The 21,911-nt window shown below is 27.5% G+C and overlaps 1 protein-coding gene across 1 annotated transcript in view; it reads left to right on the forward strand.

The window, feature by feature from the left end:
• The window catches only part of LOC111629032 (cyclin-dependent-like kinase 5), a 64,508-nt gene that overhangs the window by 3,921 nt on the left and 38,676 nt on the right, over positions 1-21,911 (forward strand). Inside the window, 6 exon segments of the mRNA XM_023372899.1 lie at positions 4,219-4,336; positions 10,321-10,416; positions 10,499-10,573; positions 10,656-10,752; positions 11,606-11,696; positions 19,934-19,984. Of these exon segments, the coding sequence (XP_023228667.1) occupies positions 4,219-4,336; positions 10,321-10,416; positions 10,499-10,573; positions 10,656-10,752; positions 11,606-11,696; positions 19,934-19,984 (528 nt within the window).

Genomic DNA, 21,911 nt, shown 5'->3' on the forward strand with positions numbered 1-21,911 from the left:
TTTTTTTTTTTTTTTTTTTTAACATATTCCATTATTAGTCGTAAAAAAAAAATAAGTTGATTTAACTCTTACTTGATCATCATCAGTTTCACAAGTTTTAATATTTTTGGAATTGATAATATATTAAAATGTTAGTAGTGATTTTACATTTATTATTATAAGATATTGCAGCTTTTTATTGAGTTTTTTAACTGTCTAAATAAGATGATAAAGTTTAGCAAAATCTAGCATTAATAATATAATAGTTAACTTTAAAGTTTTAGTATATGATATTTTTATATTTATTTAAAAAGTTATTTTAAAAATTTAACTGTAATATATAACTGTACAAATATATATATATATATATTTGCACATATTATATATATATAATGCTTAATTGAAAATGTAACTGGTGATAAATTTTTATTTGCTTTTTTCTTAAAATTATTTTTTACAAAATTAGAAAATGTTAGAAAAAAATTTTAATTAAGATAAAAGTAATTATAAAATATATAAATTGGATAAATGTAAAAGTTAATTTTTATTTATATTTTCACATAAAGTCACAAATACAGGATGGTTCAGTTAGTGTTTAGTAAGCAATTTTTGAAGTGTAAATATAGTTTTAATTAGATGTGGAAGTCACTCTCCTCCTATTCTTAAATTAATTTCTATATAATTTAATTTCAATGGTTTCTTCTGACTTCTTATGGAGATTTTGAATACAGTATTTATATATTTCAGAATTGGCAAATGCTGGTAGACCACTATTTCCTGGAAGTGATGTTGATGATCAATTAAAAAGAATATTCAAATATCCTTTAACTAAATATTAGTATAACTAATAAATATTTTAATTTAGATATTTTTACTTTTAAATGTAATGTTAATTGTTAAGATGAAATATTTTATAATTGATAAAGTTTTAAAACTAGATTAATTGAATTGTTTATAACTTGATCTGTCTAGTATGAATGTGAAATAATTTATACTCTTTCATTAATAGGTAATGTTTATATCAATTAACATGAATTTAGTATTTCCATTGTAAAGAATTAATATTATTTTGTCTAAGTTACAATATTTTACTACAGAATATTTTCTTTTAATCATAAATTAATGAAACAATAATGAATATGTTCGTTTCTTAAAATTTTATTTTAAAAAATTATGTATATAAATATCTGTTGAATTTACAAGTTCTTAAATTTATCATTCATTGAATGGATTTTAAAAATAACAAGTACAAATTAGTGATGTGCCGGATCGTTAAAAATGTATATCTACGGATACGGATNTATACAGTACCTAATTTATATATAATTAATATATAATTATATGTACAGTACCTAATTTATATATAATACTGTATAGACGATAGTAATCTTTCCGGCGCTACGGACGGCGGGAAAGTAGTTCGGCTGCCCGATGACGTTTTACGTAATTATAGGAGTTTTTTACCGGTTTTTACGGATACCATCGCAATTTTTTCGCAGCTTTATAGGAATTGTAATTATAGGGGGTCTACTGTATATGAACCCGCGTTATAGGGGGGTCGACTGTATTTAAATTTTTATTCATATGTTAAAACAGAATTTCGTGAATATTATATACCATATTTATTTGAATATAAGACGACCTCACATATAGGACGAGGTGTGACTTTAAAGATCAAAATAAAGAAATATTAGATTTATTAATACAATTCTAGTTTTATTTCGTTTAATCACAAGTAAAATATCAAATGAAGATAAATGCACACATTGTCCCACAAAAATTACTAACATTTTAAAAACTAAGGAAACATCTTGTAAAATTGACAACATAATTTGTTCACGTAAAGCTGGACAATCGTGAACTCTTTTTTCTGCCAATTCTTAATAGTTGAATCCATTCTCCGTCGATTACACTTATGAGTTTATCCAAATTCTGATTTCCGAATAATCATCTGTTTTCACATGGGAATGGATTAAAACTTATATCGTGCTCCTGTGTGAGTTGGAATTTCAATCTGGAATTCAATTCAAAAGCTTTGCTTTTCCTATTGCTATTCATCTTTACTCCTGACAATATATAAGAGTAATTCAAACAACCTAGATAAAATACTTATGTTTTTAAATACAAGAGAGTGAACATCCAGTAAAAAATTCAAATACATGGCTCACAAAAATTATTTGCAAAAATGCAAAGAATCTTTTGCTTGCACATATAGGACGACCTAAGAATTTGAAGCTGTGATAAATTAATAAAAACATTGTCTTATATGCGAGTAAATACTGTATTCATTTTAGAAAATTGTTATTTGACTTTGGAATCACTTATGTATTTCCAGAAATTTAATGAAAATTATTCAAGTTGGCAATTATTACTTGTTGTATTACTTACTTTTTATTCATTAACTGTAGTCTTTTATGTTGTTTAAACTGCCTTCTAATTGATACTTAATAATAATTACTAAATTAAGCTGCTTTCCAAATTCAAAAAATTTTATAATTAAACAGTTTGAACATTTTTAATACTTATTCAAATCACTTAACTAACAGGATGATTATTAAATATAATAAAACTTATCCAAAACAGACTTGAATGAAATGGAAAAAATTTTTTGAAATAAAAAAATTTTCTATGCTAAATTTTACTATAACCTGTCCATTATGGAAATGGGTATGAAGAATATGACATTACATGGATAAAGTGGAATATAAGATTCCACTTGTAGACAAATAAATAAAATCATACCTCCAAGGTATAACAGTCACCATATGACAAATTATGTTCTGAGAACAATTTCAAACATTGTCAGAAATGAAGATTACATGGCAAGGAGACATATGGTCATTAGGTTTTTGTTAATATTAGTTTTTTCTGAAATTAACCTGGGGGTGAAATCAAATATTACTGAGAAGGGAATGACTTTCCAAGAATTAAGTTCTCAAGAACAAGTATTGAATGTGATTCTTAAAAATAATGAAAACAGGGTAACTCAATGCTGCCAATTTGTCTTTTATGGATTAATTGGTAACTAACTAGTACCAAATATTCAAACAAGTTGATTAACATATTGGTAATTACAGAGATTTAAGTAAACAATTAATTAAACTATTAAAATTCCTCAAGAAGCCAATCACAGAATAACTTGTATTACTATAATGATGAATTTGTGATGGCAAAGTAAGATGCTAGTTTTTGGTACTTGAATTGGCTTGTTCACTGTTGTGTGAGCTCAAGGATTACATCCAAGAAGTATTTGAATACTCAGAACAAATTCTTGGTAACAATGAAAACTTTTTAGTTGAATAGTTCTTGATTCTTGCATTAGAATATGCCTCAAAGTTGAAATCACTTTGGATTAATTTGAATTAAACTTAGTAAGAAAATGTTCTTACATATGTAAAAGTGATTTTACTATTAAAAAAATGAGTAGTTATTTATTGTGATATCATCACAATGCTGGGCTGCAATTTTTTAAAATCTTTTAATTTAAAAAAAGTTATTTGACTTCCAGTCAAGCTGGAAGTTAGTATGAAGTTAATTGGGATCTCTGGCCCCTAAGCCTTCCATACCTTATTTTGATTTAATAGTTTTGCCCTGTACATCATACTTCTCCTGATAACAACTGAGTCTTGCTTGTCACCTATCTAACTCATTCTCAAGAAAATTTTGAATTGAAATCATGTGACTTCTGGTCTGGACCAGAAGTTCGTATGGTTGATTGGAGTCTCAAGTTCTTACACTTTTGATATTTGATCTCAATTTTTATCAATTTAACTTTATTCTCTAGATTAATGAAAGACAGACAGGTGGATGTACAACAGTGGGAATGTACAGATCTGCAATTTGAAAATTGGAGCCCAGTGAATGTAAACATATGACATTTATCTGATGTAGTTTACAGCTTAAAAAAAACACTGAAACCTGATAAAAATGGATACCTGCTAAACCATAAAAAATATTTGGTACCATGCAATTCTAGTTTGCACAGGTTTTACTGTACTTTATTTTGAAATTATTTTAAAAAGTTAATATAATTATAACTCTTTCAGATTTGTGATTTGAAGATGTGTATTGAAAATATTTTTATTTTACTAAGAAATTTTCTGGGCTTTAAGCAATGTTTATTTACTAGAAAGAAAAGCATTAATTAATATTCTATTCATTTTCCTTTAATATATTTTTTTAAATTTTTAAAGTGAAAACAATTAATTTTATTTAAATGTAATATTTTTTTCAATTTAGACTACATGATGTTTTACATAGTGAAAAGAAATTAACATTAGTGTTTGAACATTGTGATCAAGACCTTAAAAAGTACTTTGATAGCTTGAATGGAGAAATTGATCCTGATGTTGTTAAAGTAAGTTTTTAACAAGAAAAATATTTTTATAGATTACATCTTTTTTTACTAATTTTTAAAATTAAAGTGTTTGTTTACTTTATATAGAGGATTTATTTGAAATATTTTGTTGTTTTTACATCACATTTTATTGTTTATTTCATTAATGTCTTTATAAACTTATTCTTTTTGTATTAAAAACACAATTATTTATTATTATTTTCTAATAGTTCTAAAAATTAAATCATAAATTCTGAAAATCATGAAAATTTGTAACAAAATAAATTTTTTAAAACATCAAATTTTATTAAACTAACATAAACAAACAACAACAACTTTTGAAGAAAATTTAGACATTTAATATATAAGCACTATTATCTTTTCTTTTTTCATAATGTGTGTTATTACTGTAGTTAATGGTCTTTGGATTATTTTTTCTGTTAACAATAAATTGGTTATGGCCCTTAAGATATACATCATACAAGATATGCAACTTTAAACGATTAATGATGTATGCATCAACATATCTCATTTTATATCTTAAAAATTTTTTATTATAGATGGCATTTTATCTCATACAATTTTATTTTTGTTACTGAAAAAATTTCCTGTTATGTACAATTTAGTATCCTTGTTTTTGTTTTTTTTCCCTTCTTGTTTTGAAATTAAGTTACAGATTGTTTCATTACTTGGATTTACTAGCTTGAGAATTTTGTTTTTTATTTCAATGTTGTTGTTATAACGTATAACAAATTTGTAAGTTTAGTTTTGAATAAACTGAGATGCATTTAAGTTCTAAGTTAATATCTTCTATTTTATTTCTCAAGAATGGTTAATGATAGTAAAAAAATAATTGCTGCTGTAACAAATCAATTACAGCAGTGTAATGTAGCACTACTAGTTTATATGTATGTTTTGGATGTGATGGCATTCACACTCTAAGAACAGCATATAATCATCAAGTTTCTTCTTTTTGTGGTCTAAGACCCATTCAGATTCATCAGCAGATGAGAGAGACATGTGGAAATAGCATTATGGATGTGAAAAATTATGTTTATGAGTAAGAAAGTTATAAGAAGGACATTTTTTATGTGAAAATATTTTGAAACAGCCAGTCGAAGGATAGAGCTGCCCAAGTGGAAATAGTGGTTAAAGTGATTGGTTATAACCATTTGAATACTTTGCAGATAAGGTTAACTTCTCTTTGGATTTTGCTAACACCATTCTATGTGCTGATTTGAAAATGGCAATGGTATCATCTTGGTGGGTTATCTTGACAGTTGATTCCAGAGTTGGAGATAATCATGTGACTGTTTGTCAAGCACTGCAATGAATGGTGAATTTCTTCCATCATTGTGACCATGGATGAAATGTTTATCCCATTCTTCAATCCATAGACGAAGTGACAATCATCCCAATGAAAACAGTAGCTCTTTCCCATCAAAAAATTTTGTATGCTGGTCTGTACTGAAAAAGTGTTGATTTCTGTTTATTAAAATTATGATGAGATTATTCTTATGTTGTTTTGAAGGGTATGACAATTAACAGAGAAGACATGCAAAAATGTCCTAGAGGAAAAATTTCTACTTTATATGCATCAAAAAATCCCCAAAAAGCAAAAAGCCTTGCTTTCATCAGGACAATGCAGCAGCCCATTGTTCCTACTTGTTGCAGAACTTATTCAAAAAAAATAAAATTGAAGTAATTTCTCATGCTGCCTATTCTCCTGACTATTCTCTGAGTGATTTTTGGCTATTTCTAAATCTGAAGGATACCATTTGTGGACAAACATTTTTATCTTGTGGCTGCAACAGCATCCATTGTCTTTCAGTATGCATACTTCCAAAGAATCCTTTGTAGCAGCATTCCAGAGTGAAAAACCTGTGATGTTGCAAAGGGACTACATTGAAAAATGATACATGTTTCTTTATGTTTACCATTTTTTGAGAAATAAAATAGGAGACTTTAGAACTTGAGTGTACTTTGTATATATTCAAAACATTGCGACCATAGGAATTAATATTATAGATAGAAGCTCAAATCATAGTTATTCTTTAGTAAGTTTTTTTTTAACTTGCATTAGTTATGAAAAGTGACTAGTGTAGACTAGGAACTTTATATAATTAGTTTTAAAGTTATTTTTTCTTATTCAATTACTACAATTTTTTTATCATAAAATTTTGATAATACTTTCATAATTAAAGCAGAGTAAAGTCATATACTATATTTTGATTGATTGTTTATAATGCATAATTCAATTAATTTGCTGCTATGAAACTATTACTTGATAACAAAAATGATAGATTGAAAATTCTATAAAATTGTCAAATATTACTAAATTAAAATGATAAACTTTAATGCTTTAATTTATTTTAAACAAAAATGAGAGTAAAAAATCTGCAATGCAATAGAATAACTAATCAAAGCATAAATAAATAATTACACATTAGAGTTCAATTATATCAGAAAATCCATATAATAGATTAAAAAATTAAAGTTTTTTGATGTGTATTTTATATTACAAATTAGTTGTCTGTACAATTGCATGTGATTTTCTGTGTTTAAAACTAAAAAATGGAAAAATAAATTTTAATTTCTTTATATTTAATGCAATATACTTTATATAAATATGTAGTAAATAATTTTATTGAAGGGTTATCACACAATTGAAATTTTTACTGCCTTATATGCAACCTAAAATGCATTTTGTCCCCTGGTGTTAAATGAACTTTATCAGTTAGGTAATCATATATAATATACAAGGGTGATTCAAAAAGTAAGGTAACAAGAGCTCTCATGGATGTCATATTCCTCCTCTTGTTCGAATTTCCCATTAGGGCAGCAGCAGAAGATCACGGCTTTATCACACAGGCATTAGATGGTGCAAATGTTGCATCAGACTCTTGCAATATCATTTTGAAAATGGCTGTGCTTATGGAAACATGGTCAAACATGGAAGTGCATAATGTGATTTGGTCTGAAGGGCAACTCACCAGTAGAAATTCATCGTCAACTTGTTTTGAGGAGTATGGTGGTAATGTCATGTCACATAAACAGATGTAGGTTTGGTGCACTGAGTTCAATAAAGGCAGGACAGACAAACTGAGCAAACTGAATTGTTATGGTGCTTCAAGTGGGAGGTACTGGAACATCCTCCCTATAGCGCTAACCTGGCACCCTGTGATTTCCATCTCTTCGGACCATTGAAGAAGCATTTGGGTAGTAGGCGATTCCAAACTGATATGGAAGTTCAGCAAGCTGTCATGGTATGGTTGAAGGGACTTGATGCAGATTTCTTCTCTGCTGGCATTAATGCCTATCGTTGGAATAAATGTTTGGACTAGCATAGTGGCTATGTTGAAAAATAATATGTACCAGTGTCATAATAATCTGTATCACTATATCTGCCTGTGAAATAAAATTTGTACAGGAGAGTTATTGTTACCTTACTTTTTGAATCACCCTCGTATAAGGCAGAGATTACTTAATAATGTTACAACACTCACACAAATCTCTATAAATTTCACAATATCATTAAAATAATAATAAAATGCTAAAAACCAATAGGTAATTTTGGTGAAGAATGCAAAAAATCTGATCTGTCCTTGCTGGCATGATGATGATGAAATTTAGATACAGAATGAAGCAACGTGAAGTGTAAGCTAATATAATGTTTGATACAAGTTTTGGTTTATTAGCTTCTTGTTGCTTCAAATGCTACATTACAATAGTTTGCATACATTAGATTTTAACATTTTAACATGCTCTTGTTTCCTTTTTTTCCTTAGTGTGTGAACTGAGGCAACATTTTTTATGAACACAGGAAAATGTAAGTTTAAGACGGACTTGTTAAAGAAGGATGGAAATGGAGATGTTATTTAGCTGTGGTGTCTCCAGAAATCACAAAAAGAAACATTTTGCAAAGTGTACCAATCTGTCATCAAGGGTTGTCAGTCTCTAACATACCTTTTTGAAATATGGAAGCATAAACAAAAGTTCAAGGATTTCTTTCATCTGTGTCAAATACATTTAACTTAAACTGCATCAACATCTTGTGACATTGTTGAATTGCAGACTACATCAGATAAATTTGAAAAAATGAAGACCATACAATAGTATTCAGGAAAGGATAAATCTACAATTACAGAGCTAATCTCTATTATAATGACAAAGACTGTTTTCAGATTTATATTCAATTTTGGTTAGACATGAAAGACGCTGTTGTTTCAAGGTACTTGAAGATGGTCATCGCTGAGTTTATCTCACAGAAATGCTGACATAGAATGGCATTCTTTGTTTTATTGAATACATTGTAGAATTACAGATCTTTTATGTTGGAGAAGATATTAAATGCTACATTTTTGTTAAAGATTCATTAAAAATATATAATTGTCTGTATTTGGTTCCAGTTACTAGGAAGTTGGTTAACAAACATTATATAATGTTATTGCTTATAAAAATTGCAATTACTTGGAAGAGTGAGAGAAAAAAAAACAGCTGCAGCAACAAGAAGAGCAAGAAAGAATAATGCACAAAAAAGAACAGAAAAAGAAGGCGAATGTACTGTTCCAAGAAAAGAAAAACATTGATTCAATAGAAAGATGTCAAGGAGAAGAAAGAAAGAAGTACAGCAGCAATTGATAAGCTAAAACAGAATCATATTACTTTGATCTTGCAAACCTTGCACATGTTGTGCTTGAAGGGAAAAAAGTGCAATAAATGAAGAAGAAATTCAGAAGAAAGAAGTTGACAAGCTGCAAAAACAAGCAGAACATTGTAAATCTACATTAATTTCATTATTCTTTACCAAAATTCTTAAACAATAAATAAAAGTAGTCTGTGTTTTGTTTGTATCATCTTTCATAATAAACATTATATGACTGTGAATAAAAATACAATCAGTACATGTGATAACAATCAGTATTCATGATCATGTAGGATTATGATAGGCTTAAATTATTTTGTGACAAGTTTGTGATAGGTGTTTTCTATAGTAATAGCCTATAGTTATTTTCATCCAGTTAAAATATGTATTAGTTTACACATTATTTATTATGTGTGGAAATATAATCTAGAAATGGGAAATGGGTGTTAGCCAAATCCCATCTAATTAAAAATTTTTGAATCAATTTTCTCGATGATAGTACTATCTTTTTCTGATATTAAATTTTAAATTAACAGTCTCCATGATAAGGAATTCTTTTTAAAAATTAATAGAAGTGTACAAAAATCAAAATTTTCTTGATTTACTGTGGCTAATTTTCTACTGCTTTTATTCATCTTATGTGATTTTTCTCAATAGTTAGATATTTTTGTTACTTTTTCTGGACCCTAAATATATTTCCAACTTTGATGTATAATGCATTCTACTATTTAAAAAATAGCATATATCATAAATAATTTGAAACAATATCAAGAAACTAAGATTGTATATATAAATTTTTTCTTACAATTAATTTTTTATTGAGTAATATGCAATTAATATTCAATTTTAGTTCTCAAAAATAAAAAAAAGACATTTAAATTAATCATATTTTTTTAATAGAATGAATTTGATGGATTATTTTTTAATTAATATTTTTTAAAATTTAAATCATTATAAGCTTTTTACATAAAGTAGCAGTTTAGTTGATTTTCAAACCCCTTTTAAATACAGTATCCAACAAAAATTACAGTTTCATGTATTTAAATTGACATACCAGAATGAAAATATTATCATCAGTACAACAAAGTTATTAACAATAGAATTAAAAATATTAATGTAAAAATTAAATTATATTTGTGAAATCTTTAACAATGTATGCTTATTTTATTCAAACTGTCCTCAGTATTAATTTAATTACAAATTATCATGTCAGGTTCTACATATAATAGTTTCAATTACATTAATTTCGAATCACACTTTATTTGTTATACTTTGAATTTTATTACAGAATTATATACTTTGAACTTTGTTACAGAAAATGCTGTGTACTGTATATACCTCTTTATTATAATGTTTTTAGTCATTCATGTTCCAATTACTGAGAGGGCTTGCATTTTGTCACAATCATAATGTCCTGCATCGTGATCTCAAACCTCAAAATCTCCTGATAAATAAGGTAATGATGATTTTGTAACAAAATATAAAACTTGTTTTAAATATACACTTAATGTGAATTTTTAAATTTATTTTTTAACTAGAATGGAGAATTGAAATTAGCAGATTTTGGTCTTGCACGAGCTTTTGGTATTCCTGTTCGTTGTTATTCTGCTGAGGTAACATTTCACATAAATAAATGTTAGCATTTATATTATTAGTATTATTAAAATATATGTTTAAATCAGTTAACTTTTATAGGTAGTAACTCTTTGGTATCGCCCACCTGATGTTTTATTTGGAGCAAAACTTTATACAACTTCAATTGATATGTGGTCAGCAGGATGTATATTTGCTGGTTAGTATTAATGAATGTAAGTTTCTAATATATTAATTAAAGGACTGAAATATCAATGTCTATACTTATTAAGAAAATTTAATTTTTCTGATGAATTATTTAGAGAGAGCAAAATTATGACATTGATTTTGTTTTTTTTTTTTTTTTAACATATTCCATTATTAGTCGTAAAAAAAAAATAAGTTGATTTAACTCTTACTTGATCATCATCAGTTTCACAAGTTTTAATATTTTTGGAATTGATAATATATTAAAATGTTAGTAGTGATTTTACATTTATTATTATAAGATATTGCAGCTTTTTATTGAGTTTTTTAACTGTCTAAATAAGATGATAAAGTTTAGCAAAATCTAGCATTAATAATATAATAGTTAACTTTAAAGTTTTAGTATATGATATTTTTATATTTATTTAAAAAGTTATTTTAAAAATTTAACTGTAATATATAACTGTACAAATATATATATATATATATTTGCACATATTATATATATATAATGCTTAATTGAAAATGTAACTGGTGATAAATTTTTATTTGCTTTTTTCTTAAAATTATTTTTTACAAAATTAGAAAATGTTAGAAAAAAATTTTAATTAAGATAAAAGTAATTATAAAATATATAAATTGGATAAATGTAAAAGTTAATTTTTATTTATATTTTCACATAAAGTCACAAATACAGGATGGTTCAGTTAGTGTTTAGTAAGCAATTTTTGAAGTGTAAATATAGTTTTAATTAGATGTGGAAGTCACTCTCCTCCTATTCTTAAATTAATTTCTATATAATTTAATTTCAATGGTTTCTTCTGACTTCTTATGGAGATTTTGAATACAGTATTTATATATTTCAGAATTGGCAAATGCTGGTAGACCACTATTTCCTGGAAGTGATGTTGATGATCAATTAAAAAGAATATTCAAATATCCTTTAACTAAATATTAGTATAACTAATAAATATTTTAATTTAGATATTTTTACTTTTAAATGTAATGTTAATTGTTAAGATGAAATATTTTATAATTGATAAAGTTTTAAAACTAGATTAATTGAATTGTTTATAACTTGATCTGTCTAGTATGAATGTGAAATAATTTATACTCTTTCATTAATAGGTAATGTTTATATCAATTAACATGAATTTAGTATTTCCATTGTAAAGAATTAATATTATTTTGTCTAAGTTACAATATTTTACTACAGAATATTTTCTTTTAATCATAAATTAATGAAACAATAATGAATATGTTCGTTTCTTAAAATTTTATTTTAAAAAATTATGTATATAAATATCTGTTGAATTTACAAGTTCTTAAATTTATCATTCATTGAATGGATTTTAAAAATAACAAGTACAAATTAGTGATGTGCCGGATCGTTAAAAATGTATATCCGCGGATACGGATACGGATCATTCGTGTCTAGATCCGCGGATACGGATACGGATCTCAACTTTCGTACTCAGTCGGCGCCGGTGCGTGTGACCTTGGACCGATAGTTGACGCTTTGCGTTAATAACGCGACGTGTTTTGACTTGCACTGCGCGTGTTTTTGTTTATGGTGTAAAAATGTGCTAAATTAGAATTCACCACAAAGGCAGACAGGATAAAGTAACAAAAGTTAATATAATTTTCCAATTGAGCTTTTTTGCGTCTTTATACAGATTCTATTTCGGGGGATTCCAACTTCACGGTACAAACAGTAGCATGCGAAATTACAGCGATAATAATAGTTCGCTGTATCCAAATCACGTGTACAATACAGATCCCGATCGCGACAATATAACCCGGAACCTTAAAACTAACCTTAAACACTAACTTAACACTAATAACAGAAAAAGGGATAGAATTAAGAAGACAGAAAAAATGATAGATAAGATAGAAATAGAGATATCTGGGGTTTTGTCCCTTTTTTCGGCTTGTTTCTTTATGCATACTGTTGGGTGGGATAACACACGCCCTTCTCTTATAACTGGCCAGTTCTCTTCTTCAATAATTAGGATTTTTTCTTCCACAGTCGTCAATACGACCTTAAAACACGATCTTTTTTCTGAACTATCCGGTCATTGAAAATACGACTCCCAGTATTCTCACCTCGTCCGTACACTCTGCTGTCCAGTTTACGAATGATCTGCTACGTCACTTCTTTTTTTTCTCCGGCTTCTGTTTACACCTTTGCTCCTCAAAGTTCTAGGAACTGCTTATCCCAGCCAAGGGACAGAGAATAGATAAGAAAGTTTTAGAAGAAAATAGAACAATAGAACAAAGGGTAGAAAGAAGAAACGAAACTAAACTAAAATTAATATTTACAAAAATATAGCGTACCGCCACAATAGTTTAGTGCAGTGTTTCCCAACCTTTTTTTGCTATGCCCCACCTAAGCCTTTCTAAAATTCTAGTCTCCCTAACATATACAGCGGCTATACTGTTAACTTAAACTCTGGACAAGTACAAGTCCATTTTCGAATTGCCCTCCTTAGCAATCCAATTGCTCCCTGTGGGGCGTGGGCCCCACGTTGGGAAACACTGGTTTGTGGCTAGTGTGACACGGGATAGCGTAGATTACGTTTGTGTTTTTGGAGAGTGTTGAGTTAAATTAAAATAAAAACAATGCCGACAAAAAAATTTAGTAGTGTAATATGGAAATATTTTACGATAGTAAATGACGAATGTGCTATTGCTACCTATCTTTAAAATTTCATATAAGTAATGAAATTCATTAAGATAAAAGATCCGTTAAAGATCCGCTAAAAAGTAACGGATATGGATACGGATACGGATTTTTTTTTTCCCTCGGATATCCGCGGATATGGATACAGATACGGATACGGATATCCGGCACATCACTAGTACAAATGTATAATTTTCTTATATTGAAATATGTGGCAAAGTTCTACCACTCTCAAACGTATATTACTATTAGTCTTTCAGCTAAGCTTAATGTTTTTAATAATATCATTACAATATTTTATTTATATGTTCTAGATGTAAATCATTACAAATTTATTTCTTTAATTTTGCCACTAATATTATGGTCTCATACATTGCTAGTAAAAGTTCTCTGTGATTATATAGTTCTTATCACTTCTCTCAATTCTTTTTATGCTACTCAAACAACGTTGCTTATTATAATAGTTGATATCATTAATAAATGAGTATGATTATTAGCTTAAATTGAAAGGTAAATGAATTATCTCTCTAATATTAACATACAATAACCTTATATCCTTTTCTAGCAGAATGTTTTTAATTTCACAATACACAATAGCAAATGTTTTTGCCTCTTTCAGGGGCTTATTTCAGACTTACCTTGGGGAAATGAAACCTGATATTCTAATTTCAGAAGAAAAACATTCAAAATTAGAATATCAGGTTGCATTTTGTTTTTTTTTCATGTAGGCCTGAAGCAGGCCCTGAAAGAGAACATTTGCTGTTATGTATTTGAAATTATAAACATTTTCCTGCTTAAAAAATATATAAAGTTATTGCATGTTAATATGTAGAACTTTCAGTTTTAGAAGTATTTCATGATTCTGTTTATTATTATTATTGTTTTAAGTATATAGGTGCATTATTTTACCGACATGAATTATGTCAACAGTATTGTCAAATATATTATTTTAAGATATCTATCAGTCTTTATGATTAATATAACTTTATAAATATTTATTATAATGCAAAAGCACAAATGATATTTAACTTAAATAACTGAATGATTTGATACAGTGAAACAATAATTGAAAACAATTGAATTGTATAAATACAAGTGAAACTTGAGTTGATAAAATATAATTGTTGTCAATTATTGTTCATTTATTGTATTTGTTTAACTTTCTTAATGAAACAATAATGATGTACAGTAAAATGACTATGTATATTTTCCAGTGTAATTGAATTTTTTTCTGTTATTATTATCATTTGGCTTGTTGTTTTGATGAAATGCCCATTTTTAATTCAGCCAAATGTTCTAGGGTTATTTGGTGTGCTATAGAAGGAGATAGAAATTTTAATTCAAATCACTATGTGAATATTTGAGGATACAGTAACAAGTGATCTTGGATCCTTGGAAGTAATAAATGAGTGTTTGTTATACAATTTATTTAATTGTGTAATGAAAAGTATATGATATTATATCAGGCCATGCAACTTACAGACTATATATATGTCATTTTGTTCTCTCTGTGGGAATTAGCTTGAATATATACTAGGTCACAAAAGTATCTGAACACCTATAAGATGTAAGGGTTTCATTTCTCTTATGAAGTAGGATTAAAAAAAAAATAATGACAGATTTGAAATCCTCAGACCTTTCTACCATAGAAAAAAATATTTAAATATGCATAAAACGTTAATCAAAAAGAGAAATATAATTTTTTTTCCAACTTGAAAATTTTCACATCACAATTATCTGGACAGAGGAAATAAATGATAGAAAGTGTCACATCATTTGCATAAAAACGTGTCTCCAACAATTTGCATCAGCAAGTTAGTTAAAGTATTCATTTGATACCTCAGCTATTTTCTTTTCTTGTTGTAAATAATGAAGACAAAAGAGTTAATCAGTCTTGTTAAAGAACTTTTTATTAAGGAATGGCAAAAGGGGAAATCTATACAAAATCTTTGAAACAGTTCCACATTCCAATATCCACAATACAAGACACAATTATGAAATTCAAAACAACAAGCAATGTAGTAAATAAGGCTTAAACTGGATGCCCTGAAATATTTACTCAAGACAGAAATGTGCCATTGTCAGGAAAGTGAAGAAAAATCCACAAATAAGTGCTCCTAAGCTTGCTGCTGAGGCTTCTGAAGAATTTGGAGTATAAATATCTGCAAAAATTGTGAGAAGAATTTTAAGAAATAGTGATTATAAAAGTTGTGTAACTAGAAAAAAAACATTTATTAGTAAAAAAAATCAGCAGAAAAGGTTAGTGTGCAAAAGACTTTTGTACAAAACCAATAACATTTTGGAACTCAGTTTTATGGTCAGACAAATCCAAATTCAATGTTTTTGATTCAGATGGTTTCCTAAAAGTATGGATAAATTCTGGAGAATCTTTAAAAATGAAAAACCTGAATCCTACAGTGAAATGTGGAAGTTCAGTGCTAGTTTGTGGTTTTATGTCTTTCAAATGGTGCTGGAACTTGGGAATTTGTTGATGGAATAATGAATCAACATGTATATAAACAGATTTTAAATGAAAATGTTTAGAAATTGGTAAGAAAATTAAAGTTAGGGTGAGGGTTTGTTTTCCAGCATGACAACAATCCAAAGCATATTTTGAAATTAGTCAAAGAGTTTCGTAATGTTCACTGTATAAAAGTGCTTCCCTGACCTCCACAATCACCTGTCCTCAACTTGATTGAGCATTTATGAGATCACATTGAATGGACCATCAGAACAATCAATAACAAGTAAAACTAATCTTAAAAACATCGTCATCAGAATTTGGAATTTAATGCACAAAAGTATTAAAAAATTTTGGTTGAATCAATTCCTAGTCATTTAGGTGCTGTAATCAGGGCAAAAGGAGGTCTAATTTATTTTTAAAGGTATAAAATTTTGTTTTTAAAGCTTTTTATTAACTCTGTCCATCTGTTCTGGTAAAAAGTTGCAATTAATCTACTTCCCAATTTCTGATATAGTTGAAACTTTGATAAGTTTCAGCTATATCAGAAATTGGGTTTAAGTTATGCACACATGTGTATTGCCAACAACAGTACATTTTTTAATAGTTTGCAAACATTTTTAACAATTAGCAAAAAATTAGCAAATAATTAAAATTTGTAAATAAAATCTGATAACATATGGTGCTACAATACAACACATGACTGTTATTTGCCATCTTACAAGTGGAAACAAATGTAAATATAAAGAATATGCTTATCCTGCCAAATAGCTAAAGAACACTTTTAATCTTTAAGCAAATATTAAAAATATACATAAAAGATATTAGTCTTTACCAGGGCTGTGGAGTTTTGGCGTTTTAGCCGGAGTTGGAGTTGTCAAAAAATCCGCCGATTCCTTTTTAATTACCAACTTGTTATGTATATAAAACAGAAAAGTATTGGAACCATGTCAAATTTGACCCTCCATGTTTTTTTTGCAAATCTACACATTTGGAGACCTCCCAAACTCCTCAAAAAAGTCAATAAAAGGGGAAAAATTGTCTTGTGTGTTGGCGTCTAATTTGTTTAATTTCTTTATTTTCTCAGAATGGGTAAAGTTTAAGAAACAAAATGTGGCACTGTAACTTGCATATAAAGGGACATTAATACTACTAAATTTTGATTATTAATTAAAGGTCGACAGGGTGAAGACATAAAAGGGGTCAAGTGTCATATGTCTTAATGAATATTTTACTCGTTATTAGCGTTCAAAATTTAAAAAAATAAAATAAAACTCGTCTCTACCCTCAAAGTAAGCTTTTTTTTGTCATTTTATAATAGTACAGTAAAACCGTTAAGATGTTCTCGCCTAAGATGTTAGAATGTGTATAGGGACATGATTTAGTTCAACCACTTTGACGCTTAATAACTAACTCCTGTGTTAAACCATCTGACTTCGATTCTGACCACTTTGACCACAGAAATTATTAGGCTTCAAACAGGGTGAACAAAATCATGCACACAGTCTAACATCCACACATATAGAAAAAACCTCAAATCTTTTGCTTAATTAACTCGAAATTTCAAGGTGTTCTGAGTCCAAAAATGTAAAAATTTGGGAGAGGTCATTTTTTTGACCGAGCACTACACTTTGTTATATATCTTCTGTTATATATAACAGCTGGAAAAGTAAAAATTATCGAATACATATTTATATATTACTTAGAGGAGTCTTTTAGCTTTGAAATAAAAAGTTTCTATGTTCTATCTTTTTTAGAACTCTATTTATTGAATCTTTTATTCTGAGGTCACGTGATGACATCAGAATTTCCGGGTCTCTTTCGGTAACAAGTCCGCCCCTGGTCGGAGTCGAATGGTAAGGAAGAGTCGGAGTTGGAGTCAGTAGATTTTTATGCAACTCCACAGCCCTGGTCTTTACTACGTTAACCACCTTATCAGCAATTTTACAGATAGATGCTGTCATGTTCAAGGTATTATTCTATCACTAAAGTAATTGAGAGGACTAATCACTCACTACATCACATTTACATGACTTAAAGCTAAATAAAATAAAGCTGTTTTTTGAATTTAAACCAATCTCACAGATAACACTATCCATAAAATTAAATACTAAATTAAGAAGAATTTTGATAGTTCAGTGTTACATACATATAGTATAAGTAAAAAAAAAAATAGAAAATAAATATATAAAAAACATTTTAAAGTAACACTTTAAATATAATATATTTGAATTTAAAAATAATTTTGTATCATTGATTTCTATAGAAATATTTGTTTAATAGGTACATGAATACATTTTAGCTAAAGTGCTGTTGCTGATTTAAAAAACTTAACCCATTGGGGCTTATGACAGTACTTAAATTGTGTTTGCCATAATAAAATAAATTAACGAGTTTTTTTTATATGTGTATACATGTAAACACACACAAATACATAATTTATTAGCATGTTCTGATAACTATAAAAAAATTTGTATATAAAAATTTGTTGTATAATAATCTGTTATAGCANAATTATATTTGTGAAATCTTTAACAATGTATGCTTATTTTATTCAAACTGTCCTCAGTATTAATTTAATTACAAATTATCATGTCAGGTTCTACATATAATAGTTTCAATTACATTAATTTCGAATCACACTTTATTTGTTATACTTTGAATTTTATTACAGAATTATATACTTTGAACTTTGTTACAGAAAATGCTGTGTACTGTATATACCTCTTTATTATAATGTTTTTAGTCATTCATGTTCCAATTACTGAGAGGGCTTGCATTTTGTCACAATCATAATGTCCTGCATCGTGATCTCAAACCTCAAAATCTCCTGATAAATAAGGTAATGATGATTTTGTAACAAAATATAAAACTTGTTTTAAATATACACTTAATGTGAATTTTTAAATTTATTTTTTAACTAGAATGGAGAATTGAAATTAGCAGATTTTGGTCTTGCACGAGCTTTTGGTATTCCTGTTCGTTGTTATTCTGCTGAGGTAACATTTCACATAAATAAATGTTAGCATTTATATTATTAGTATTATTAAAATATATGTTTAAATCAGTTAACTTTTATAGGTAGTAACTCTTTGGTATCGCCCACCTGATGTTTTATTTGGAGCAAAACTTTATACAACTTCAATTGATATGTGGTCAGCAGGATGTATATTTGCTGGTTAGTATTAATGAATGTAAGTTTCTAATATATTAATTAAAGGACTGAAATATCAATGTCTATACTTATTAAGAAAATTTAATTTTTCTGATGAATTATTTAGAGAGAGCAAAATTATGACATTGATTTTGTTTTTTTTTTTTTTTTAACATATTCCATTATTAGTCGTAAAAAAAAAATAAGTTGATTTAACTCTTACTTGATCATCATCAGTTTCACAAGTTTTAATATTTTTGGAATTGATAATATATTAAAATGTTAGTAGTGATTTTACATTTATTATTATAAGATATTGCAGCTTTTTATTGAGTTTTTTAACTGTCTAAATAAGATGATAAAGTTTAGCAAAATCTAGCATTAATAATATAATAGTTAACTTTAAAGTTTTAGTATATGATATTTTTATATTTATTTAAAAAGTTATTTTAAAAATTTAACTGTAATATATAACTGTACAAATATATATATATATATATTTGCACATATTATATATATATAATGCTTAATTGAAAATGTAACTGGTGATAAATTTTTATTTGCTTTTTTCTTAAAATTATTTTTTACAAAATTAGAAAATGTTAGAAAAAAATTTTAATTAAGATAAAAGTAATTATAAAATATATAAATTGGATAAATGTAAAAGTTAATTTTTATTTATATTTTCACATAAAGTCACAAATACAGGATGGTTCAGTTAGTGTTTAGTAAGCAATTTTTGAAGTGTAAATATAGTTTTAATTAGATGTGGAAGTCACTCTCCTCCTATTCTTAAATTAATTTCTATATAATTTAATTTCAATGGTTTCTTCTGACTTCTTATGGAGATTTTGAATACAGTATTTATATATTTCAGAATTGGCAAATGCTGGTAGACCACTATTTCCTGGAAGTGATGTTGATGATCAATTAAAAAGAATATTCAAATATCCTTTAACTAAATATTAGTATAACTAATAAATATTTTAATTTAGATATTTTTACTTTTAAATGTAATGTTAATTGTTAAGATGAAATATTTTATAATTGATAAAGTTTTAAAACTAGATTAATTGAATTGTTTATAACTTGATCTGTCTAGTATGAATGTGAAATAATTTATACTCTTTCATTAATAGGTAATGTTTATATCAATTAACATGAATTTAGTATTTCCATTGTAAAGAATTAATATTATTTTGTCTAAGTTACAATATTTTACTACAGAATATTTTCTTTTAATCATAAATTAATGAAACAATAATGAATATGTTCGTTTCTTAAAATTTTATTTTAAAAAATTATGTATATAAATATCTGTTGAATTTACAAGTTCTTAAATTTATCATTCATTGAATGGATTTTAAAAATAACAAGTACAAATTAGTGATGTGCCGGATCGTTAAAAATGTATATCTACGGATACGGATCATTCGTGTCTAGATCCGCGGATACGGATACGGATACGGATCTCAACTTTCGTACTCAGTCAGCGCCGGTGCGTGTGACCTTTACGTAAATATATNATTGCATTGCCTGAGAATATTTCAAAAAGTGCTGTGTTATGTGAATCCACGCTATACAAAACAAAGAACTAATGCAGGGATAGCAAAACATATAGTATACATGTCCAAAGTGGCACATAGAGAGAAATCATCTGGCACACAATGTATCATATGATTTCGATTTATCATCTGTCATTTTCAATCATCCCTTTGGCTTATCACTTGATCATCCTTTTTTTCAATTAGTTTTTTGCATTTATTCTAATTAAAACGTATTTGTTTAATTTATTTAGATATTGTTGTTTGAAGTCTAAAACTTTGGCATGTATTACATAGTGTATACAGATAGAGTAATTTAAAAACTCACGCCAAAAGTTGTGTAATCCTTGATAACGAGCACTGAGTTCAGCGTTAATACAATATTTCTTGTATTACAAGTACTTTCAATGAGTATAAATTCATCGTCCTCAAGCGAAAAAGAACAATATAAAGAAAAGAACATGCAGAGTGTTCTAAGGAGAACAGAAATTTTTAAAATTTTAACTCAAACATCCAGTAATATCATTAGTAACGTGCAACAAGCTTTTGAAAATGTTTGAAAATCTTAAATCTATGCAATGGGCAGTGCATGTGTTGAATTGCAACCATGCTAATTGTACGACATTTGGCACATTTTGTTGTTTAAACTCTGATATAAGGCTACTCATATCTCAGGCAAGTTGAGGGTGGGAACGTTGCATGCATCTGTAGTTATTGTGAGAAGTACCTCCCAAATAAATACAATCCTTCTGCTACTGCAGCACTTGAGTAATACTGTTTTGGACCACAATGGGTTGTAGTCTTGTTGTAGAACTTTTTTGGCGAGCTCTGTGGTTTGTCTTCTACAGAGCTCGCCAAGTGATAAAGAACAATATAAAGAAAAGAATATGCAGAGTGTTCGCATTGTATCCACTGATGAGGCTTACTTATGAAGCAAAATGAATTTGGAGTATATCAGTTGTAGAAAAAACGAAATAAAAATACTGCTAATAATGAAAGTTTAGGTTTTTTATCATTTGTTTATCTGTTTAACTTGTCGTGTCTCTTGAAGTTGGAAGAAGTCAGAGTGTATTTTTTTTACTTGTTTTTAAACTAAGAATATCCTTTATTTTTAGTATTTATATATTTAGATATGTTTAAATAAACTTTACTAAATACAAAGATGAATGTATAACAAAAGACAGTTAGTGTTAAAAGTTAAAATTTGAAAGCAATAATAATGACACCTAGTTGTTAGGAAAGCTAAGTACAATTTTTTTTTCTTGTCCATCAGTTTTCATTAAAGTAAACCTGACCAAAGGCATAGAATAATTTGAAAATTTCAATATTC

This window comes from Centruroides sculpturatus, unplaced genomic scaffold (genome assembly GCF_000671375.1).
Source record: "Centruroides sculpturatus isolate CEXI.00-Female unplaced genomic scaffold, Cexi_2.0 scaffold524, whole genome shotgun sequence".
In the NCBI taxonomy this organism is placed as follows: Eukaryota; Metazoa; Arthropoda; class Arachnida; order Scorpiones; family Buthidae; genus Centruroides; species Centruroides sculpturatus.